The following is a 20,842-nucleotide window of genomic DNA, read 5'->3' as shown; positions in this document are numbered from 1 at the left end:
CGGTTCACTCCGGAGATCTTTTGCGAGTTCAGCCGCGCGGGGGCCAATCAGCGGGCGGCAGAGCTCCGCTGGTCCAATGGGAGCTGCGCCGCGGAAGGCGCGGCCTTGGTGATGTCTGCGGACGCCCAGTAGCGTCCGGAGGGTTGCTGGTCCCCGCCATGGCCAGCCGAGGAGTCTGGGGCCGCGTCCGGGAGAGGCTGCAGCGCTTCCCCGAGTTGCTGGCGGGTTGTGGGGAGCAGGTACGGGGCTGGCCCGCCCCCTTGTCATGGCAACGACACCCTTCTTCCTCTCTCTCTTCCACGTCCAGGGGACACTTTTCATTGGAAGAGCTGAGCGATGCACGTGTGTGTTTGTGTGTGTTTAAAGTAATCCTTACAACAAAAGATTAAATGAGATGTGATGTGGATCTGTTAAAAAATCTGGAAAACAAATTGGGGGGGGGCAAACGATATTTATTGGTTTTCCAGATTTTTAACAGACCCACGCCAAATTACATCTGATTTAATCTTTCGTTGTAAGGATTACTTTATTTACTTTTTTATTTTGGCCAAATAATACTGTAATCCTTACAAGTCTGCAAAGTAGATCAGTATCAGCAGCCCCACCATGGGCGTAGCTAGGATTTTTGTTAGGTGAGGGCAGGGCTTTTGTTAGGGGGGGAGGCAGAACCGATGTGATTTGGTCAGTTAAGTATTTCTATTGTTTTACTTGATCTAGGGGGGCAGCTGACCCCCCCCGACCCCCCCTTTGGCTACGCCCATGAACCCCATAAGTGGCACACGAAAGATCTCAGGCAAAAAGGCTGCCCGGGGTGGTGGGAAAACGTACCTCGCCGCTGTATGTGAAAGGGAGAGCTTCGAAAGCGCAGACCGGCCGGCTAACAGATCAGCCGATTCGTGCTTCTTAAGCGCTGCTTGGCACCGCGTCAGTCAGCGTCTTGCCCACCTTCCTGCAAGCTTTTTGCACGCACCACAAGCCCGTTGCATTCCCTCCCCACAGAGAGTCCGCCCTAAAAAACCTAAAAATCTGAAAAAGAATGGCTAGGCGTTCTGGGCTGCTTAGCCCTCGAGAAACCAGCGAGGTTGAACAAGCATCTATGTGCTTGTTGTATATTTAGATATAGCATCTAACTGGGACTGATCTTTGCAGGCCTCCGTGTACGGCAAGTGCGTTGCCTCCAAGACAACAGGCCATGGGGACCTGAAGAAGGATGCTTGCGCCAAGGAATTTGAGATGCTGATGGAGTGCTTCGCGAAGAGCGTGAGTCACTTGCATCTCCTTAACTTTGAGAGTGAGGCCAGCATCTTTATTTAGTGCTGCCGTTAGCCTGTGGACTACTACAGAATAGATCTAGGTCTCCCTCCCTCCTTTTTTTATGTTCCTGGAGCTCTAGAGCTGGGACAAAGTAACCCTTTGTCAGCTCAAGAGCTGCATTCCCTTCTGGGCAGCCTTCAGAGGGTTGCATGGCAGTGGTGTGCAGAGTGTGTGAGTGTGTATATAATATAAGGAGTAATTAATGAAAATTTTACCTTTGTACCTAGGCTAGGTTCTATGCCCCCCCCCATCATTCCGGGGGACCCAGGTGGCGCTGTGGGTTAAACCACAGAGTCTAGGGCTTGCTGATCAGAAGGTAGGCGGTTCGAATCCCTGCAACGCGGTGAGCTCCTGTTGTTCGGTCCCAGCTCCTGCCCACCTAGCAGTTCGAAAGCACATCAAAGTGCAAGTAGATAAATAGGGACCGCTCTGGCTGGAAGGTAAACGGCGTTTCCGTGCACTGCTCTGGTTCGCCAGAAGCAGCTTTGTCATGCTGGCCACATGACCCGGAAGCTGTACGCTGGCTCCCTCGGCCAATAAAGCAAGGTGAGCGCCACAACCCCAGAGTTGTCCGTGACTGGACCTAATGGTCAGGGGTCCCTTTACCTTTACCTTCTGCCAAGCTGTTTTGCTCCCAATGTTTTGGACTACAACTCCCATTAGGCTGTGCTGTTGTGTTGATGGGAGTTGTAGTCCAAAACATCTGGAACTCAGATGCCTAATTGCAAGGATCTTTGCATGGTAATTACAGGTATACTGCTTTATACTGGAGTTTAGCATATTGGAGTTGCCCATCACAAGAGGAAAGGGTTGGCGTGCAGTACTACTTTTTTTGAGAGCACGTTTTATGGTGCAGCATGTATATCAACAGATACTTACATAATCCTTAATTAGTGATATGAATCCTAATGACAATGACTCATCAGAATGTATCATCATTTACAGGCAAAGAGGAATGTAAAGTGAAGTACTGAAGACACACAACTGACTGCAAATCTGGATTTATAGTTGTTTTTTTATGTTTGATCCAGCCATATTGTACCAAGGAGAGACTTTAAAATAAATAAATAAATAAAAGTTTACAATATACAGAGATCTATGGCTGTTCAAATTACACATGTAAAGCTTTGTTCAGAACTAATTTTTCTAAGACCCTGTGCATCTGGGTTTTTGATTTAAATGTGGTGTAAACATGTCTGATATACAGTTTGGGGTGGGGGGCAGGGAGTGAGCAAAATACTACATCAAGGACTGGAAGGCATCAAAAGACTATTTAATCAACCTTTTGCACTACAGGAGGATCCCTGTTAAAGTCAAACTGATTATGGAAGTGCTGCAAGCAAGAAGGGCATGATAAAATTGCACTTTGCCAGAGGTGCCCGATTGACAAAATATGGAATTAGTAAATAAGCAGCCCTCCTTCATTTCTCCTCAGTGTAAATGCCTGTGGGATAGTTAAATTAGCTGTTAGTATCAAATGTTGCCCTGAGGATTTACTCATTCCCTTCCTACTTACAGGAACAAAATGCAAAGTAGAGCACTACAGCTAGAGCTTTGCTCAAGATAGTTGGTTTTTGTTAATTCCAGTTCCAGATTTGGGGCAACAAAATATGAAGGCCCAGGGTGTCAGGACTCCATAATAGCCTTTGTTAATTTGGGGGGGGAGGGACATATTAAAAAATAATAATACCCTGAACCCTGCCGTGTTGAGGAATCTGTAACTGCATGCCTGATTTCCCTTCTGAACATGCATTTCCTAATTGAAGCTTTGAAAAAAAAAATCTAATCAGTGAAACTGCCTAAGGAGAAAAAGGCTTTATAGGCCAAGGTTACTGAACAGTTTAGTAATCCGCCCACTAGAAGTGCAAAGATTGGTGCAGTGTTGTGGCTCCTACATACCAAAGAAAGCCAGTGAGTCCGTCATCATTGTAGGCATCCAGGCCAAAGAGCTATAAAGGTTCTTCGGACAATTTTAGACAAGTGTTCAATTCTGGAGTCAAGTATCCATTCAGATAGGTCTTTTGAGTGGGCCCTGTATCAAAGAATGCTGGATCCATGACTTTTTTTTAAATGTGGATGGATGTAAGTAAAAATATTTAAAACTGTCATTCAACCGAATGCCTCTAAATCTCTTTTACAAGTGTGCCTTACAAACTGATTTACTCACAGTATATGTAAAGCATTGGCAGCAAACTGGCTGGAAACAAGCAATGGCCCCCTGGTACTTAGTAAGAGCGTAACTGAACTCACGATTCCCCAGATTTACAGTATATTCCTGCGTATAAGACTACTTTTTAACCCAGGAAAATCTTCTCAAAAGTCGGGGGTTGTCTTATACGCCAGGTCGTATTTCTTATACGGCAAGTATATCCCAAACTCTATATTTTAACTGGAAAAGTTGGGGGTCGTCTTATACGCCCAGTCGTCTTATACGCCGGAATATACGGGTATGCTAAACACTCTCAAGTTGATGGCTCTTTGAGTGGCATCTGAGATCAAGAGAATGTAAGAGACTTGAAACCAAGCCAGGATCAACAGGAGAAGAAGGGACACTTCCTTACTGGTGCATATTGGTTGCAGATTAGCAATCACATTCTGTGCAATACAAACAAATGCTATTTGCATCAAGAACAACAAAAGGCTCCAGGTGAAAATGCTAGCATTGACTTTATTTGTTTGTGCAGCCTGTCCATAACCCCCAGGTGCAGTCCACAGCCTTCTTCCCTAGATTTCACTCTCCACAATTGTATGGAGATGGCTTATTTAAAATTCAATTGCTCTATTGAGCATTGTCACAAGTATCTTTGGTCCTTTAGTTATAGAACAGGCACAGCACATGATCACATCGCTCCTGATCAGAAAAAGCCTGACAAGGACATACAGGGACATCTCCATAACCCTTTAATATTAAAGCAACTTTCCTGGTATTTACAAATAGAACGCACGTAGAAAGATCATACATTTAACCCCTTTTTACTTAACAAATGAAACTGAAGTAACAGCATTCTCAGCTGTGGCTGAACTGTGCTTTGAGCAGCACTACTACTCGAGGTGGTTGCATGTAATGCTAAATCATGGGCATGAGAACAAGCTGCAGTTAGCCTCTGGTGTAAGATGCAAGGCTGTGATCAGAAGCTTACACTTCTGGTTTAATGTGGGGTAACCCACATGATAGCTTCCAGATGTTGATAGACTATAACTCCCAGCGCCTCTGACCATGCTGAGTGGAGCTGATGGGAGTTGCAGTCCAAAATATATGGAAGACACCACATTAGCCACACCTGGCTTAATGTTGCATCCGAATCCCACTCTATGATCAACCTTAACTATATAGTTTGTTTAAGCAAGCCAGTTTCTTATCTTAAGTTGGCTCTTCTAGCAAATCATAGTTAAGATTAAACATGGTTTGTTGTGTTCAGGTGATGTAGAAAGTTTTGTTTAAAAGTTTGGTTTTTTTTTAAAAAAAAAACCTCACATCACAGGAGGGAAATATATACACTTAAGACTTGCTTAGGTTTGTTCTCGTAACACTAAACTATGGTTTAGTGATATGTCCAGATCAGCCCAGTGAGTCTCCTGAAGATTAAGGCTATAATGACAATCGTGCTTATGACAAGGCAAAATGTCCCTCAAAAGCAGGTTAAGTGGAACCAGCCACATTTCTCCGTCTCCTTTAATGGAGACACATCAAGCACACTTCACAGGCAAGATATGGCAAAGGCAGGATCTAGCTCTGCCCCACTTGTCAAGGCAGGCTATTGTCCTAATAGCAATGCCATCACAGGTATTTCTGCACCCCCAAACCCATAACTGTTCCAGATAAATAGACTGATAGGAGATACGAGGCCAATTTGCAGACTCAAGGACGCTGCTTGTTTAGAACAAAACATTCCCACAGTGACGAATTCTATTACTTCTGCAGCATGGAGAATCTTAGATTAGATGGGAAGATACCACCAGCTGTTAGGGGCATCCAAGAGTCAAACGTTTGACACTTTCGCCGCATCGTTTGTCAACAGCAAATGCCACAAACCCTACCAGGAGGCCTGAAACCAAGTGGCGCTCTGCTCAAGTGCACAAGCACCTTTCACAAACGCTTGGACTGCTGGGCCAGGCAGGGGTAGCTTTAAACAGCGCTGCATGCACTTGCCAAATGGAGGAGAGAGGTAGATGTAGGCTGGGCCCACTTGAATAATGCCTACTTGGAATTTCTTCATCTTGCTTCCTTTAAATTGCTTCCTCTTGCAGCAAGTGGCTGGCGGAGTTTTCACGCACAGTATGGTTCCATAATGCACTTGGGATAGGAATGTATTAAAAGCATAAACCTAATATTTGATAGTCGAGCAAGAGGAGGAAATGATGGGCAACCTCTTTATTGCTAACGTGGACCCCTGATGCATCAGAACAGCCGCTTATGAGCTTGTTTAAGGATGCCTCCGACACTAACTAGCTTTGTGTTTCTGGACCCATGAAACTGATGGAATGTCTTCTCACTTGAGACAGTAATGAAACTTCCCCCCCCCCCTTCTTCCCAAAGGCAGGTCGACCCATTCCCCAAATAACAGAAGAATCAAAAATTAATTTAAAGGCAGGCGGGGGGTACCTGTGGCCCTCGAGGTGGTGCTGGAATACAACCCCCACTATCCCTTTCCACTGTCCGCGATGGGAGATGGAGTCCAAGAACATCTGGAGGGTCCCAGGTTCCCCCTCCCCACTTTAAGGGATGCAAGCGGAGAGGCAGATTTGAACTAGATCAAACAGCAAGCATGAAAACGAGTTCCAATTCCAAAGACGGAGAAGTTAAAGGAAATAGTTAAAAGGCAACCGAGCAAATGCAAATGCTTCTTTGGAAAGGTGGAAAGCACAAAGCACTCCAAAACCCAGGTGCTCTGCAGGTTAGCCACCGGCAGAAATGAGGAGAAGGGACAAGCTGTTGCAGTACTGAAGTATGAAAGTGGCTGGGCAGCGATGCAATTTCTTCTTTCCTCAAGATTGTGCCAGTCAAATTTGTCCGGTTCAGATAGAGCTAGCCGATTTAGGCTGCCAATAGTCGCATCTCCAATTGCAGGCAGCTCAGTAACAAGGCATCCCAAAATGGCCAGTAGCCCCCGACATTTGGTCTCGATCATGCAAAGCCATCCTCTCTCACCCCTCCTCCTCTGGCACAGTTATCTGTTTAATCTGCCGACTATGAAGTGCTTGCTGGGCACCTTCCGCTGCCTGGTTCAAGTGAGTCTCCAGCGCACTGCGGAGGTCATTGACTTTCACATCCGGGAGGGGGTTTAGTCCAATTATCACATCCCCCGTCTCGCTCTCTTCTTCCTCAAGGTCCCGCCTCCTACGGCGCAGGTCTAGGTCAGCTTGCAACTTGAGGTCTCTGTTGGGTTTGGCATTTTCATGCTCCCTGGGGGCAAGCCTAGCCTTCTCTGGCTTCACAGCAGGGTCATGCTCGGACTCCTGTAACTTCTCTGGTTCTTTTCGCTCGCTCTCCGAATCCGGCCCTGGCTCATTGGCATGATGAGGCTGCGGGCTGTGGCCTCCGGCTGCTATCCCCTCTTTACTACCGCCCCCCTGGCCTTGCAGTTTACCGATGTGGTCCAAAGGTAACGCCTGCTTCTCTCCAACTTTCTCGACCTTAACAACTCCTGGGACCTCCAGGTTCTCGTGCATGTTCTCGGAGACCTTTGGTTTATGTGCAGGATCTGCTTGCTGTTCTTGATGACGGGGTGCCTCTTTGTTCGCCTCCCTGGCAAGTGGCTCTCTCTCGGAGACTCTTGGAGCAATCTTCTCAGCAGCCACATGAACTTTGGCTGCATCAGGCATCTCTCTTTGGCTTACAGCTCTTTGTGCAACCTCAACCATTTCCTGGACATTCTTGATCTTTTCCAGGGTGTTTTGGGCCATTTGAGTATCCTGGCCTTCTTTCAACCCCACAATCTTTAGTTGCTTTTCCTGGTGATGCCCACCAGCCCTGGCTACCTGTGAGTCGCTTCTGACTGGCTCCACTAACTTGCCAGCTTGATTTTTTCCAGCTTGTTGCAGCGAAATCTTCTCAGCCTCGTTTGGTTGAGCTGCGGGGATTTTAGGTGGAGCTCCAGTAAATTTGCTGTCTGCTTGCTGTTCTCCTGTGGCCTGCTGTCTTCCCTGGCCATAAGAATCTTGGGGGTGGTTGTCAAGCCCATGCAGAGGACGATCCAGCCCATCATTTGGTATAATTTTTCCAGTGTCTTCAAATTTATCTTCAAGACCATCCTCTTTTTCCTTACTTTTGAGGAGAGGCAGGCCGGGTTCTTGGTGTATTTCTGCGGCAGAGAAAAGCAAACAGCTCTTAGTTATTGCACATTCTAACAAAGGGGAAACTCCCTACTACCAACAACCGGGGAGTTCACACAACAGCCTCATAAGGAGGTCACACCATTCCCCCACTCCAAATTCTCCTTACCACCCAAGTCTGACTGCCATGGTGACCGGATTAATTTTGAAACTCATAAACAAGGGCAGCAATGTAGTAAAGCAGAGAGGCTCCTTCTGAGCTTCAGGCTTCCTGCAACTCTGAACAGCTGCTGAGAAATGTGGATGTCTCCCCAAACCCCAATGCTGCCTTTCTTCCACTTCCATCTATCCTCCTGTGGTTTCCAATTACACACAAGTGAGAATTTTCACGCCAGGAAACAGCTTCTGCTATGCTGGCTTCCAGAATGGCTTTGTATTGCTAGGTGGAGAGGAGGGAACTGGAGAAGAAGCATTCCTAGGGCAAAGCTGAAGAAATGGGCTTCGTTCATGGTCCACTGACACCACCCTTCTCAGAGTGCCTCCCTAACCCCCACTCATTTATTTATTTATTTATTTATTATTATTATTATTATTATTATTATTATTATTATTATTATTATTATTAACCTTGCTTTGGCTTTTCCTCTCCTTCCTCCTCTTGCCTCTGCTGGTGGATCTCTTTGTGCTGCTCCTCAATCACGGCTAGCAGCTTTGCTTGTTGATCTAAGAGCTGCTTCTGCTGAACCTGCTGTTCCTTAATCACTTCTATCAAGGCTGCTTGATCCAGTTTCTGCTCCTTCCCAGCTTCTAGGAAGAGAGAGAGGGGAGGGGGGGGGGAAATGGGGCTGGAATGAATGCACCCCCCAATGGTCTACCATACACAGGAATTCAGAGAGTGTAGTAGTGGGCATGCTACTGTCTCCACAAAACACTTGCATGGCCTGCAACTTCTCAGATCTTGAGGTCATAGCTCGCTTTGGTACCTATGGCCACAAGAAACCCGATTCCCCAAGCACCTTCTGGAAATAAATTATCATTCTGGGGTCATTTTCTCTTGCCATGTCTTCTTTTGTTTGTACACTGAGCACCGGCAATGCACGATGCATTTTAAAGTAGGGAGGAGCAGCTCTTTCCAAAGGGAAGTCGAGTTTGGATCAAAGCAAAATGTAAAACCAAGGCAGGCAGAGGGAATGAACTGCATGGCATTTGAAAGGAAGCGGTACTTCAAGTGAGGGAGTTTCAGGCGCGTTGAGATTAAATGGTTTGGGAGCTGTGAAGGAACTGATGAAACCTCAAGAGAGATTCCAGGATGAGGTGCCCAGTCAAAAGCAAGCCACGGACAGTGTGAAGACTCGAGTACTTGCAAGAGGTTCAAGCTTAAAAACGCACAGTGCTTTTTCACAAGCGCCTTCAACATACACTGTATGTATAAATTCAAATCCTGGAGGTTTAGGGTTAAAAGTTGCATTTTATTTTGATCCATACCTGCAACTAGCTTTTTAATCTTGGCTGTTTCAGTCCCATTGTGAAGCAGAAGGGAAAAAGACATTATGAAACCATGGCTTTTTTCTTTTTTGTAGAACAAAGAAAGAAAACAAGTAATCAAACATATAGACATGTACCGCAAGGAGATTTTTATGGAAAAGACAGGTCTTTTTATTTCATGCTGATCTTAACTCAAGCCAGCTTTCAGACGGAGGACTAGGAAACACCCTATAGTGGATCACACGGTGACTCAAGCAGCCTATTCTCCTCAGTGTAAGCCGACAAGTCATTCTCAGATAGTCGGTCTGTTTTCTCTTACCCCAACCTTGAATACTGGCTGCCTATTGGCTTCCTGCTGGCTCCCTTCTACTCCTCTTCCACTCTCACAATGGGTGCTTCTTGGGCTAAGGCAGAGTTTCCCAAACTTGGGTCTCCAGCTCTTTTGGGACTACAACTCCCATCATCCCTAGCTAGCAAGACCAGTGGTCAGGGATGATGGGAACTGTAGTCCAAACGCAGCTGAAGGTCCAAGTTTGGGAAACACTGGGTTAAGGGAAGAAAAGCCATATCCCTGTTCACTGGAGCTGACTGTCTAAGCAGGAATTACTGCCTGCCATCCAAAGGGACAAAAGGCCAGAGTCAAATCAGGCACCTTTCCCCCTAGCCTGAGTTTGAACTGCACACTAGGCCTCATCCAAGCCACCTTGCATGTGTGGACCCAGCTTCATGTTGCATACCTGAGCAGACACACCCACCGGATAAGATATTGAGATCATTTCTAGGGTTGCCAGACTCAATAGTGGGTAGGACTTCTGTGCCTTTAATTGCCCTGCTCTCTTTTGAGTCTGGAAACCTTAAAGAGAAACCAGCAGACCCTTTGTTTAATTTCCAAGCAAAGGGTCTGCTGGTTTCTCTTTAAGGTTTCCAGACTCAAAAGAGAGCAGGGCAATTAAAGGCATAGAAGTCCTGTCCACTATTGAGTCTGGCAACCCTAATCATTTCCCTTCTTTTTTTTTGTCCTTTTCTCTGATCAATAATTTTATTTATTTGTGTTTCTAACAGAATTCCATGTCAACAAAATGTAGACAAAAATAGTGCTGTACCTTGGATCCCGAACGCCCTGGAACTCAAGACGTGTTGGCTCCCAAACGCTGCAAACCCGGGAGTGATTGTTCTGGTTTGCAAAAGTTCTTTTGGAACCCGAACGTCTGACTGGGCTTCCGCGGCTTCTGATTGGCTGCAGGAGCTTCCTGCAGCCAATCAGAAGCTGTGATTTGGTTTCCAAATGTTTTGGAAGTTGCTCCTCTTTGAGAAGACCATGGCGCTCTGCACATGCTTAAATGCAATCTTTTTGTATGTGCTGTACAAGTCTAACATGGGGAGGGAGCAGGGTTTGAAAACTGTGACACCCTCATCTCAAAAGCACACCAGCCTTGCCTAGGAATCTCTCTTATTCAGTCTCGGCGATTACGAAAGATACTTCTAACTTTCTACATGGCACGATCACTATTGTCATGTAGGAATTCATGTAAGAGAACACGCCTTCTTACTGTTAACTCCCTATAGCTTTTGCCCATCTTTCCCCATACATATTTGCTAACGAGACACCTGCCAGCTTACCTTTCCTACATGGAGGTCACACCGACCATATGGACCCTTGTATTACCTTATTAAGAACACACAGTTGGTAGCTTACTCTCAGGGCTCTTGCTACCTCCTAATTAAGGTGGCTAGCTGTGCTCTGAGCAGGAATGCCAGCGATTCTAGAAGAGTGCTCTGTGGAACACCATCCATGTTCCCATCGCTGAGAACAGTCCCAGTTTCCACATCACAGGCCCAAAACCTCTCCACTGTGAAAGCATACCTAACCCTGTGCGCCACTAATCTTCAGACCTCCTGCCAGCAATGTATGGAAGTCTAGAGCACGACATGGAACATAGGAAGCAACCTTACACTGAGCCGGACCGTTGGTTCGTCTAGTTCACTACTGCCCACACCGATGGGCAGCAACTGTGCAGGGTTTGAGGCAGTAGCTGTGTTTGATGGGCAGCAACTGTGCAGGGTTTGAGGCAGGGGCTTCTCTAAGTTCTCTAAGTTCTACCTGCAGGTGCTGGGGACCGAACCTGGGGTTTTCTGCATGCAAAACAGATGCTCTGCCACTGAGCTACGGTCCTGCAAGACGGGATTGGGTGTAAAGGTAATTGCCCCAGAGAGTTACACCGAAATGGGAGAGTCAGGTGCTTTGGGCTGATAAAAGGACACCATCTTTTCTGCGCGATTGCAGGGAGCTGCTCTGCCCAGAACCTCCCTATTTGTCAGAGGCATCCGTACATGAGAGAACTGGCAGAGAGCACATCTAATTCTAGGAAGCCCCCATTTTTCTGTCGTAATCAGATTTCCACAGTAACAGCTTAAAAGCTCGGACCAGAGGACTTCCAGCAAGGACCTGCTCTGAGGTTATGCTTCACTCACCAGATCAGCAGAGCCTGAGGCTGTGTGTTTTGACTAAGAAAGAGCTCCTGTGTCCAAGAGCAATCTCTGTGTCAGTGGCCTTTAAAAGCATTGCGAGGGAAAGGGAGGGGAGAATCTCCTGTATCCAAGGAGTATCTTCCCCCTTGCTTACAGAGAAACAAAAGAACGAAAGAAACTCCACTTGTTTCAGGCTATCAGAAGACTGCCAACTACCATCATGGGCTGAGTAAGTTCCAGCGGATCGGCCCCACTTGCTTCAGAGATCCCCAGTGGTTCTGCTGCTTGGTGATAACCAGGGGAAGAGCAAGAATGGAGGTGGCAAAGAGTGCCTGAATAAACCTGGGCAGCATGTGACTATTATGTACAAACTTTCTTGGGACTGGACTGTGCAAATCTTTCGTGAGCTGCTCTGGGAGTCTCTCGGGGCTATAAAGCAGGATAGCAGCATGATAAATCAATCCAGGTGCAGACTGCTTGGAGCAAGGGAAAGGACCTTTTCTTTTCTTTTCTTTCCAGGGGAGTTGTTTCCCTTTCAGGGCAACCTTGAATAGAGAGAGGAGTGTGCTCTCCATTACAAGCAGGGATGGCTATTTTCTCCTGGAAGCACTATCGCTTTCACAGTTGGCTTACGGCACCGATGGGATTGTGGTGCCCAGGTGGCTGCAGCCTCAGATTACAAACTCCCAAGATTACGCCAAGGCAAGATGACCTGGCCTTGCAAACCTAGCCTTGATTGGGTTATTCCCTTCTTTCACGGAAATTACGAGCTGAGCACACACACACACACACACCAAGGGCTGCCGGGGAGGCAGATGGGAGCCCCAGCGTGTGCATCTGGTGGGCATAGCAAGGACACCGCTTACCCTCCAGCTTGCTATCTGCATTCTCCTCTGCATTACGAATCTCCCTCTGCTCCGCTTGGGCTGGCTCCAGCCTCTCTGGAGGAGGCAGCTCCTTTTGTTCACCTGCAAACCAGGGACAGACAGACAGACACTCCTTGATGGGGAAAGGAAAGCGACAGATGTTCTCTGCCTCTCTCTCTGCCTCTCCACCCCTGCCTCCCCTCCCCACTCTGCAGGCAGCTTTTATCCAACTTGATGGCTGCAGAAAAAGTCATAAAAATATTTAACAGCGCTAGAGCCTGCTGGCACCAAAACCAGTGCTAACTGCCCAAGCCCATTGAAATGCAAACCCTAACCCTACAGAGCTTCGCAGTGGGCACTTAGCAATGTGGCACCTGTTGAGCTCTTCTAGCCCTGGGTCCCTGGTGAGCATCACAGCACAGCACCTGATGCTTTCGCAAGCGAGCAAGCTACTGCGAAGTAGATAATGCAGGATCTGTCAATGCCAGGCAATTCGCTGCACGCACCCCAGCAAAGACTAAAAGAGGCGAACCGATCCAGCCACACTTACAATGGAGGCAGTGGCTGAGCAGGGGCCTGAGAACTCTTCACTGGAAAATTCCCTTATATAAAGACTCATTAAAAGCGAGGTACAAAGGAAGCAAACCCTTTTTATCTCACTCGAGATGGCAGAAACTGTGTTGTCTTCCTGTAGGATGTAGATCTTTATCTTTTCCTTTTTTTGGCATGGGCAGGAGGAAAATGCCAGTGCAAGTTAGGCCCTGGGGATGGGCGGCCAGAGGTCATGTGGTGGTGGGGGGTAAGCTATGGATAAGCAATGGGGAAGGCAAAGCAAGTGATTTCTTGAGGCTCCACATAACACCAGTCCTGAAAGACCTACATTGGCTCCCAGTACGTTTCCGAGCACAATTCAAAATGTTGGTGCTGACCTTTAAAGCCCTAAATGGCCTTGGTCCAGTATACCTGAAGGAGCGTCTCCCCCCCCCCCCATCGTTCTGCCCGGACACTGAGGTCCAGTGCCAAGGGCCTTCTGGTGGTTCCCTCGCTACTAGAAGCCAAGTTACAGGGAACCAGGCAGAGGGCCTTCTCGGTAGTGGCACCCACCCTGTGGAATGCCCTCCCACCAGAGGTCAAAGAGAATAACAATTACCAGACCTTTAGAAGGCATCTCAAGGCAGCCCTGTTTAGGGAAGCTTTTAATGTTTGATGAATTTCTGTATTTTAATATTTTGTTGGAAGCTGCCCAGAGTGGCTGGGGGAACCCGGCCAGATGGGCGGGGTATAAATAATAATAATAATAATAATAATAATAATAATAATAATAATAATAGGCTCTGGTTGAGTACAACTCAGGTGCCCCTGCAGCCAGCGATGCCCTCTTCCAGAATTCTGCAACAATAGCCAAGCGCTGCACTGATTTACGGCTTAAATGCAGAAATGCAAAATATCTCAGGGTCCCAATGGATAAAAACGAACTCCCTAGGAAGATGCAGGGGGAAGGCACCTACCTGTCTCAATCTCCTTCTCAGGCTGCATCTTTTCCTTCAAGTTTTCGGCTTGCTGCAGGCGGGCAGCATCCCTCTCGCCATGCTTGTCCAGCTGGATGTCTTTGTAAGGGGGCCGTTCATCCTCGTGTGCAGGAGGCTTGGGTTCTTTCCCTGGGTGGTCCTCCACCTTTTTCTGGCCACCATCTCCCTTTGCCTGTTCGGGAACAGGCCTTGGCTGTTCCTGTTCCTGCTCCTTCCCCAACACAGCATTCCCCTCCGCCAGGTTGTTCTTGTTGGCTGGCGGCTGCTTGTCTTCAGGCTCCTCGTGGTCCTGGCCCTCATCCACCAAGACCTGGTCATGTGGCACCGGGGGCTCGTGGCGGTGGGCTTCTCCTACAGGCTGTGCAATGCCTGTGGGGGAGAGAAGGAAGATGGGTCAGCCAGGAAAGAGCAGAGGACGCACTGCAAGGGAAGGTTTCACCCCCTGCCATCTCATCTAACTGGCTGAAGATGAAATTAAACTAGAATTAGGAACTACAGGAAGAGCTGTGGAATTGGCTAAGTTCACAGACAGTCTCTCACTTTTCCCAGCTCCAATTCTAAATTACCTTGGCCAGGCCGGTCCAGCTGCACCTCCTCTTTTGGCTTCTTCTCCTTCTCGCCTCTCTTAGGCACGTCCATGGGATCCAAGATCTGTGCCTTTTCCAGCTCTTCATTCCCGTTCTGCAATTTGGGTTTGTCGCGGTCATCAGCCGCCTCTTCGATGGCTGGTTTCTGGTCTGAAAAGGGTAGAGATGGTTAAGTGAGCAAGACCAAGATTCTTGCACTGCTGAGCTGGCTTAGGCCAAACTGCGTATTGCACAGGAGATCTGCAACTGGATCTCCCGTTGCTTTCGGCTCTTAATTAAATGCAGCTGTGGCAGGAGAGGTATTGACAATTTGATTGGAGCAGCAATGCGGTTTGACCCTTTTCTCTTGCACCCCTGATCTAAATTCCACTCTACTGTTATTTGACCTAGGGTAGGTGGGGGAGGACTACAAGTCAAACAGAAACTAGAGGAAGCAAATTTGGGGGAAATTGCATGGGAGCCCCCCCCTTCCCTTGTGCCTTTTCAGTTGTTTAACAGCTCCCCCACCCACCCACATGCTGCATTTCATTGAACAAGTAAACATTGGGAGATCTGGTAATGGATTTCCTCCATTCACCTAAGCCCCCCACCCCTGTGCTGCACTTACTAACTTAAGAACAAATGAGATGCTGCTGCTGGAGCCACTAGATGGCAGCATTGCTCTTGCTCATTTGCATTCTGTGCATGTCAAGCAGCAGGACAAGCACAGTGAAGAAGCCTGGCATGGCCAAGGGAACTAACCTGCTGGGGTTAGCAAACCAGGAGGAAACATAACAGGGGATTGGCTTACACGGCCTCCACAATAAAAAGGGCAGAGGAAGAAAACAGTCACAGCAGGCGGGGAAGATATAACAAGCAAAAAAAAAAAAAAAAGGAATCCCCAGATGGGAGAGGACCAAGAAAGCTTGAAAAGCTGCCAGAAAGAAACGCAAGCGGCAGTTTGGGGGCCTGTTAATTCACGCATCCTCCTGTAGGAATCGCCAGCAGATCCCTCTCTGCTTGCAAAGATCATTGCACAAAACAAACAGCATGGCTAGAAAGACGGGGGGGGGGGGCACACAGCAGGCTCCAGTCTTTCCCAATAATACCTCGGTTTAAAGCCTGCAATTACTCTAGATTACCACTCTGCAGGGAGGCAGCCTGCAGCAAACAAGAGAGAGACTCCTGCCCTGTTTTTTTTTTAAAAAAGCCAAACCTCTGCAGGCCGGACCCTCGGCTCCCTACATCAAGGGAAGCACACGAGGGGGGCATACCCATTTGCTTGCAGTTGCTTTTCGGTCAAATGGTAAGTACCACCGCCACCACCCCTTGCCAGGAAAGCAACAAACCAGCCTTTCCCAGTCTGCTGCCTTCCAGCTGTGCTCACCAGGCTTCGTGGAATCAGTCTAAAACATCTGGAGGGCACCAAGTCGGGGAAGTTGTCATAAGACCTTGCAATTTCCTACCCAGTCACCAGGGGCCCCGGGGATGCAGTTCAGCAAGCAGAGTAGAGCTTGCCCTGACTGCTCCCTCACTCCTGGCAGCAGCTGAAATCGCGCCAAGCATTTCCTGCACGGTTAAGTCTGAAATAGACATTTTCACACTTACACTCCACCCTGTGCCATTTTCACTCTCGCCTCCTCCTGGGAATTAAAACTCTGCTTACACCTACGCTTCCAAGCGGGGGCAGAGGACTTCCAGCAGGTATACGGAGGTAGTTTTGAGAGGCTGGGAGCAGCAGCGTCCGGAAGGATGCAATGTGCCTTAGCTCCAAGCAGCGCCTCTTGGGGGGGGGGGGGTTAGAAGAGTTGACCAATGGCAAGTGGGAGAAAAAGCAGGCAAAGCGTGATTTCCACCAAGGCTCTGCTTCCCAAGCAATGCTGGCCCCATGTTTTGGGGGGTCCCTTGGGCAGTGCTGGGGGGGTGGCGGCGCTGGTGAAGTCTCCAGAGGGGTGTATGTGTGCAAATGAGCATGGGGTGTGTGCCAAACGGGGTTTTGGACCCAGGTGAACTAAAACCTAGCTTCGCCCTGCGCAACGTAAGTAACCAATAAGAGCCCTGCCAGATCAGCTGAAATGCCCATCTAATTCCATGTCCTGCTCTTACACGGTCTAACCCAGGCATAGGCAACCTTTGGCTCTCCAGATGTTTTGGACTACAATTCCCATCAGCCCTGACCACTGGTCCTGTTAGCTAGGGATCATGGGAGTTGTATGCTATAACATCTGGAGGGCCGAAGGTTGCCTATGCCTGGTCTAACCAGAAGCTTCTGAGATGCCCACAAGCAGGATCTGGGTGTAACAGCACTCCCTGCACCTAAGATTCCCAGCAAACGGTATTTGGAGGTTTGCTGCCTGCAGCAGCAGAGGTGGAACAGTATTACCCTCAATGAAAGGAGGTCCTCTGTGGGTCCTCCTCTCTGTGCGGGCTCACCTCTTCGCTCCTGCCCAATTAAATCACACTGCTGGCCAAAGGGAGAATGCAAGGCAATCAGAGGATGCTCCTCCTCCTGTCACTTCTTGCACGCTCACAGGCAGCAGGTGAACGGGCAGTGAGAACAAGGAACAGCTGGGTCAGGAGGTTCTGGGGGTCGCTGTGGGGCAGGGGGCTGCAGCCGTGTGCAGCCTTGGCAGATGCCCATCAATGGCAACCTGGCCCTGCTTTCTAGGGGAAATCCTTCTCCTCTCACCCAGCAAGAAAAGAGAGAAGCTGCATGTGTGCATAGCTGAATAAGTGTGTTTATTTCTGTGGCGTGAGCATGCAGGGAGTTAGGGCTATGTACACACTGCATTAAAAATAAAGACCCTTATAAACACACAGAGTAAATCAATGTGCATACATTGGTTTATTTGGCATGATTCATTCTGCTTGCGCTATTCAGGAGAGGAAATGCAGAAGTCTCACCCACCCCCTGGAAATACTGCTTAGCCATTTCCCCTCAGCCTTTGCAATTTCACCCAGACACAATGATCCCAACTTTTCTTCACAGCCTAGTCCCCACAATCCTGTAATATAGGAGAAATGGAAAAGCTAAGAATTGCACAGATACTGAATTCTTTACCCAATACCAAATTCTGCACAAATATAGATGGATATCAGAACACACATAGTTCAGCACATCTGGGCCAAATTCTTACCCTGCGTCTGGATGTACCACTTCAAAATGCAGGTGGGGATTTACAGAAACTTTAAGCATCTGCCCGCATAGCCAGCATGACAAGGATGAGGGGTTTGGCCTTGCATTCTCCTAGAAATGTTGCTGTTTTATGTGTGGGAATCTTTTTTCTCATGGAGAAAATTTGAGCTCCCACCTGCCATCTGAAGTGGCACTGCTCAGTTTTACCACCTCTGTGAGAAGGAGGGCTGTAGGCACCAGAATTCAATGGCTGAAAACTGCTGCAAGCCAGGTAAGAGGTGGCAGAAACTGGCACAAAACACCCACAGAGAGCTTGAGGGAAAGCGCGCAAGGTGCACACAAAAGCAAGTCGGGGAGTAATTTTGCAAAGAAGCACAGTCACGTGAAACCAATTGCTACTTGGCTCAGAGGGTTGGGCTGCTGGCATTGTTTCCTCCTCTGCTCCGCAATCCGGAATTTTATGCCATCTCACCGTGTCCCAGAGGCAAATGTCTCTGAGAAAGAAGAGAGCAGGGCCCCTAGCGCAGTGAGAACGTTCAAAGTGAAGAGAAACTTTTGGGGGTGAAACTACGCAACCAATACAGGCATAGGAACACAGGAAGGTACCTTAGACCAGGCATAGGCAAACTCGGCCCTCCAGATGCTTTGGGACTACAACTCCCATCATCCCTAGCTAACAGGACCAGTGGTCAGGGATGATGGGAATTGTAGTCCCCAAACATCTGGAGGGCCGAGTTTGCCTATCCTTGCCTTATACCAAGTCAGACCATTGAGTCCATCTAGCTCAATTCTGTTTACACTGGCTGGCAGTGGCCTCTCCAGGATTCAAAGTAGGGATCTCTCCAAGCCGTACCTGGAGATGCTGGGGATTGAACCTGGATCTTCTGCTTGGAAGCCATTGAGCTAGAGCCCTTTCCAGCAGCACAAGATGACCAAACTCTTACTTCAAAGCTTTGCTGCCCCAGCTCCTTTGAGGGCTCAGAGGAACCTGGCAGGTTGGGAAGTTTGATAAAGCCTTGTAGAAGCTGCCAGATAAGCCAAGGCAGCATTGGGTGGGCTACAGGAACCCAGGCAGAATATGGGCAGCACAGATTTCTCAATTCTCCAGTACTTGAAACCCAACAGGTGGTGGCCTCTCCTTCCTTGGAGGTTTTTAAGTGGAGGTTGGGTGACCATCTGTTATGGGTGCTTTAGATGAGATTCTTGCATTGCAGGGGGTTGGACTAGATTACCCTTGGGGTCCCTTCCAACTCTTATGATTCTATTGTTTCCCTGTGGTCTTGTGTTTACAGCCGGAAATGGAGCTCACAACATTTTGCACAGAAATGAAGACAGAGGACCTGCAAGACTCCGCTCAGCTCCCAGGCTGCTGAAAGCCGACACTTAGCAATCAGAATAAGTTGTGCAAATTTCTAACAAGTCGCTGTATTTTCATATTTTCTCTCTTTTGAACAGTTTATTGGCTTTTGCCCACATAACTTGGATTTGGGGGTGGGGGTGGGGGTGGTAAGGAACAGAGGCCTAAAAGGAGGAGCAAATGCAGTATGGATTTAAAAGGAGGTGAACAGCCAAGAGGACTGGAACCAGGAGCCACAGGGAGCATGCATACTGTGCATGGAACAGCCCTAAGTCATGGAGAGACACTGCCCAATAGGCATTCTTTTGCCATATAGTGAAATTTGCTTTAAACGAAAATTAATGCGTTTGATTTTACATAAAGCTAAGAAAACTCCCTGTCTTGTCTACAGTCCCGCAGACTGCAAGGACCTTCTTCTCCCCAGCCCTTTAAGGGGGGGGGGAAGGGACTGTGATTATGAATAACTTTGGAGAAATCTTGTGCAAGGCCAGAGGTTTGGACAGAAGTTTGCTAGTTACATTCTGCATCAGTAAACACACCCAAAGCATTAGTAAAGTCACGCCACTGAGACTCCCGCCTTATCAGAGGGGGGAATAGAAAACTAAAAAGAAACAGAGAATGTACTCTATCTTTCCTGCTTTTCACAGGAGTTTAGGCTGGCAACCTGTACAAAATAAAGCTTGCGGCCGCCCAGCATTCCAGAGCAGGTGAAAAGACCAAGGCCTCGGTGATAAAATTAAATTCCTTGCAGAAGCTTCTGCAGTTTGTAGCAATGGCCGATCCAAGGATAGCCACCGAGTTGTAAATCTAACAGGAAGACAGACAGACAGACAGACACACTCTTTTTCCCCTCTCTCTACACACACACAGCGCAAAACAAAAAGAGAGAGATAAAATTCTCCACTCTGTAATAAGACAAAGTTGCCTCTAAGCCGTCATTTTCTCAGCAGGAAGCAAAATTAAGTTCATCATCAGGGCGTGAATTAATGGCCTCTCACGCTGCTTGGAAATCTATAAGGGGCTATATGTGGTTTGCAGAGAACCATTTTGCCCAGGATGTGTAATAATCGCTGAAACTGTAGAGTCGCCCTTGTGGTCCCTTTGGATAATGTTACAGTAATGCTGTGCCTCTTAATGTTTTATGAGGGGTGCTGGGCTTAACAGGAAAAGGCGAAGAGGCTGTAAAAGCTTCTTGGCTTACAAAAACAACAGAATATATATATCTCAGGGCTAAAGAGTTGGGCGGGCAAAGCATGGAGAGGGGGGGAGGAAGAAAAAACCCCAAATGTTGGGAGCAAGCCCAAGTGCTGAAGAGACTGAATGATGGGATGCACAGAGCCAGCCCAAGCTAAATCATACTACTCTGTCTGCATTGCAACATGGGTGAGGAAGGGGACGTTTCTCACGGGTTTTCAAAGCGTCCCCATTTATTTTAATGGCTCACGAATCGGTCTCTCTGGGACGTAATAGAATCTCATCATGAGCAACCCTAAAAGCTTTTCCTTTCCCCTCTCCAAGAAATCTGGCTAGGATAGCAGCAATGTTCCCAGGAAGGTGTGGCTCGTGCCAAATTCCTGCCCACAGCTCCTGCTGCATTACAGCCGATTCAGGCATCTGAGATAGCATAACCTGAACAAACTGAAAACTCCTTCCGGTTTGTGTTATTGGACGACTTGGGAGAGCATTAATGGGACATAGAGCTGAAAAACATTTCAACCAATGTTTTCTAAAATAAAAAAACAACCACAACCCCAGAAAAACTCCTTGCTGCTCAGAAATTATCTTTCCTCATAAAACAGAAAAAGAACAGCTTAGCTGGGCAGTCTGAGAAGCAATTTACTACTGTA

The 20,842-nt window shown here is 47.9% G+C and overlaps 2 protein-coding genes across 3 annotated transcripts in view; one reads left to right on the top strand and one right to left on the bottom strand.

Moving 5' to 3' along the window:
* The first annotated feature begins 153 nt into the window (after positions 1 to 153).
* Positions 154 to 2,409, top strand: NDUFAF8 (NADH:ubiquinone oxidoreductase complex assembly factor 8). Its single transcript, XM_088663007.1, has 3 exons — positions 154 to 239; positions 1,150 to 1,260; positions 2,260 to 2,409. The coding sequence occupies exons 1-3, from the start codon at positions 159 to 161 to the stop codon at positions 2,278 to 2,280; spliced, it is 213 nt and encodes a 70-aa protein (XP_088519133.1). The 5' UTR covers positions 154 to 158; the 3' UTR covers positions 2,281 to 2,409.
* Positions 2,410 to 3,962: 1,553 nt separating this feature from the next.
* SLC38A10 (solute carrier family 38 member 10) overlaps positions 3,963 to 20,842 on the bottom strand; it is an 80,209-nt gene continuing 63,329 nt past the window's right edge. For both annotated transcript variants that reach the window (XM_035104120.3, XM_088663005.1), the window contains 5 exons: positions 14,503 to 14,673; positions 13,916 to 14,305; positions 12,408 to 12,509; positions 8,215 to 8,394; positions 3,963 to 7,616 (listed from right to left, as the gene is read on the bottom strand). In XM_035104120.3, the coding sequence (XP_034960011.3) occupies positions 6,460 to 7,616; positions 8,215 to 8,394; positions 12,408 to 12,509; positions 13,916 to 14,305; positions 14,503 to 14,673 (2,000 nt within the window). In that variant the 3' untranslated portion in view covers positions 3,963 to 6,459. The remainder of the gene's footprint in view (positions 7,617 to 8,214; positions 8,395 to 12,407; positions 12,510 to 13,915; positions 14,306 to 14,502; positions 14,674 to 20,842) is intronic.

The sequence above is a fragment of the Zootoca vivipara genome, chromosome 2 (assembly GCF_965207765.1).
Source record: "Zootoca vivipara chromosome 2, rZooViv2.hap1.1, whole genome shotgun sequence".
Taxonomy (NCBI): Eukaryota; Metazoa; Chordata; class Lepidosauria; order Squamata; family Lacertidae; genus Zootoca; species Zootoca vivipara.
This window is presented reverse-complemented; position numbering and strand designations above follow the sequence as displayed.

Bases quoted from the DNA above. Each gene is read 5' to 3' on its own strand.
- NDUFAF8 (XM_088663007.1), top strand. From the start codon at position 159: ATGGCCAGCCGAGGAGTCTGGGGCCGCGTCCGGGAGAGGCTGCAGCGC. The intron at 240-1,149 runs GTACGGGGCTGG...TGATCTTTGCAG, and splicing joins TGGCGGGTTGTGGGGAGCAG to GCCTCCGTGTACGGCAAGTG. The intron at 1,261-2,259 runs GTGAGTCACTTG...CATCATTTACAG, and splicing joins TGGAGTGCTTCGCGAAGAGC to GCAAAGAGGAATGTAAAGTG.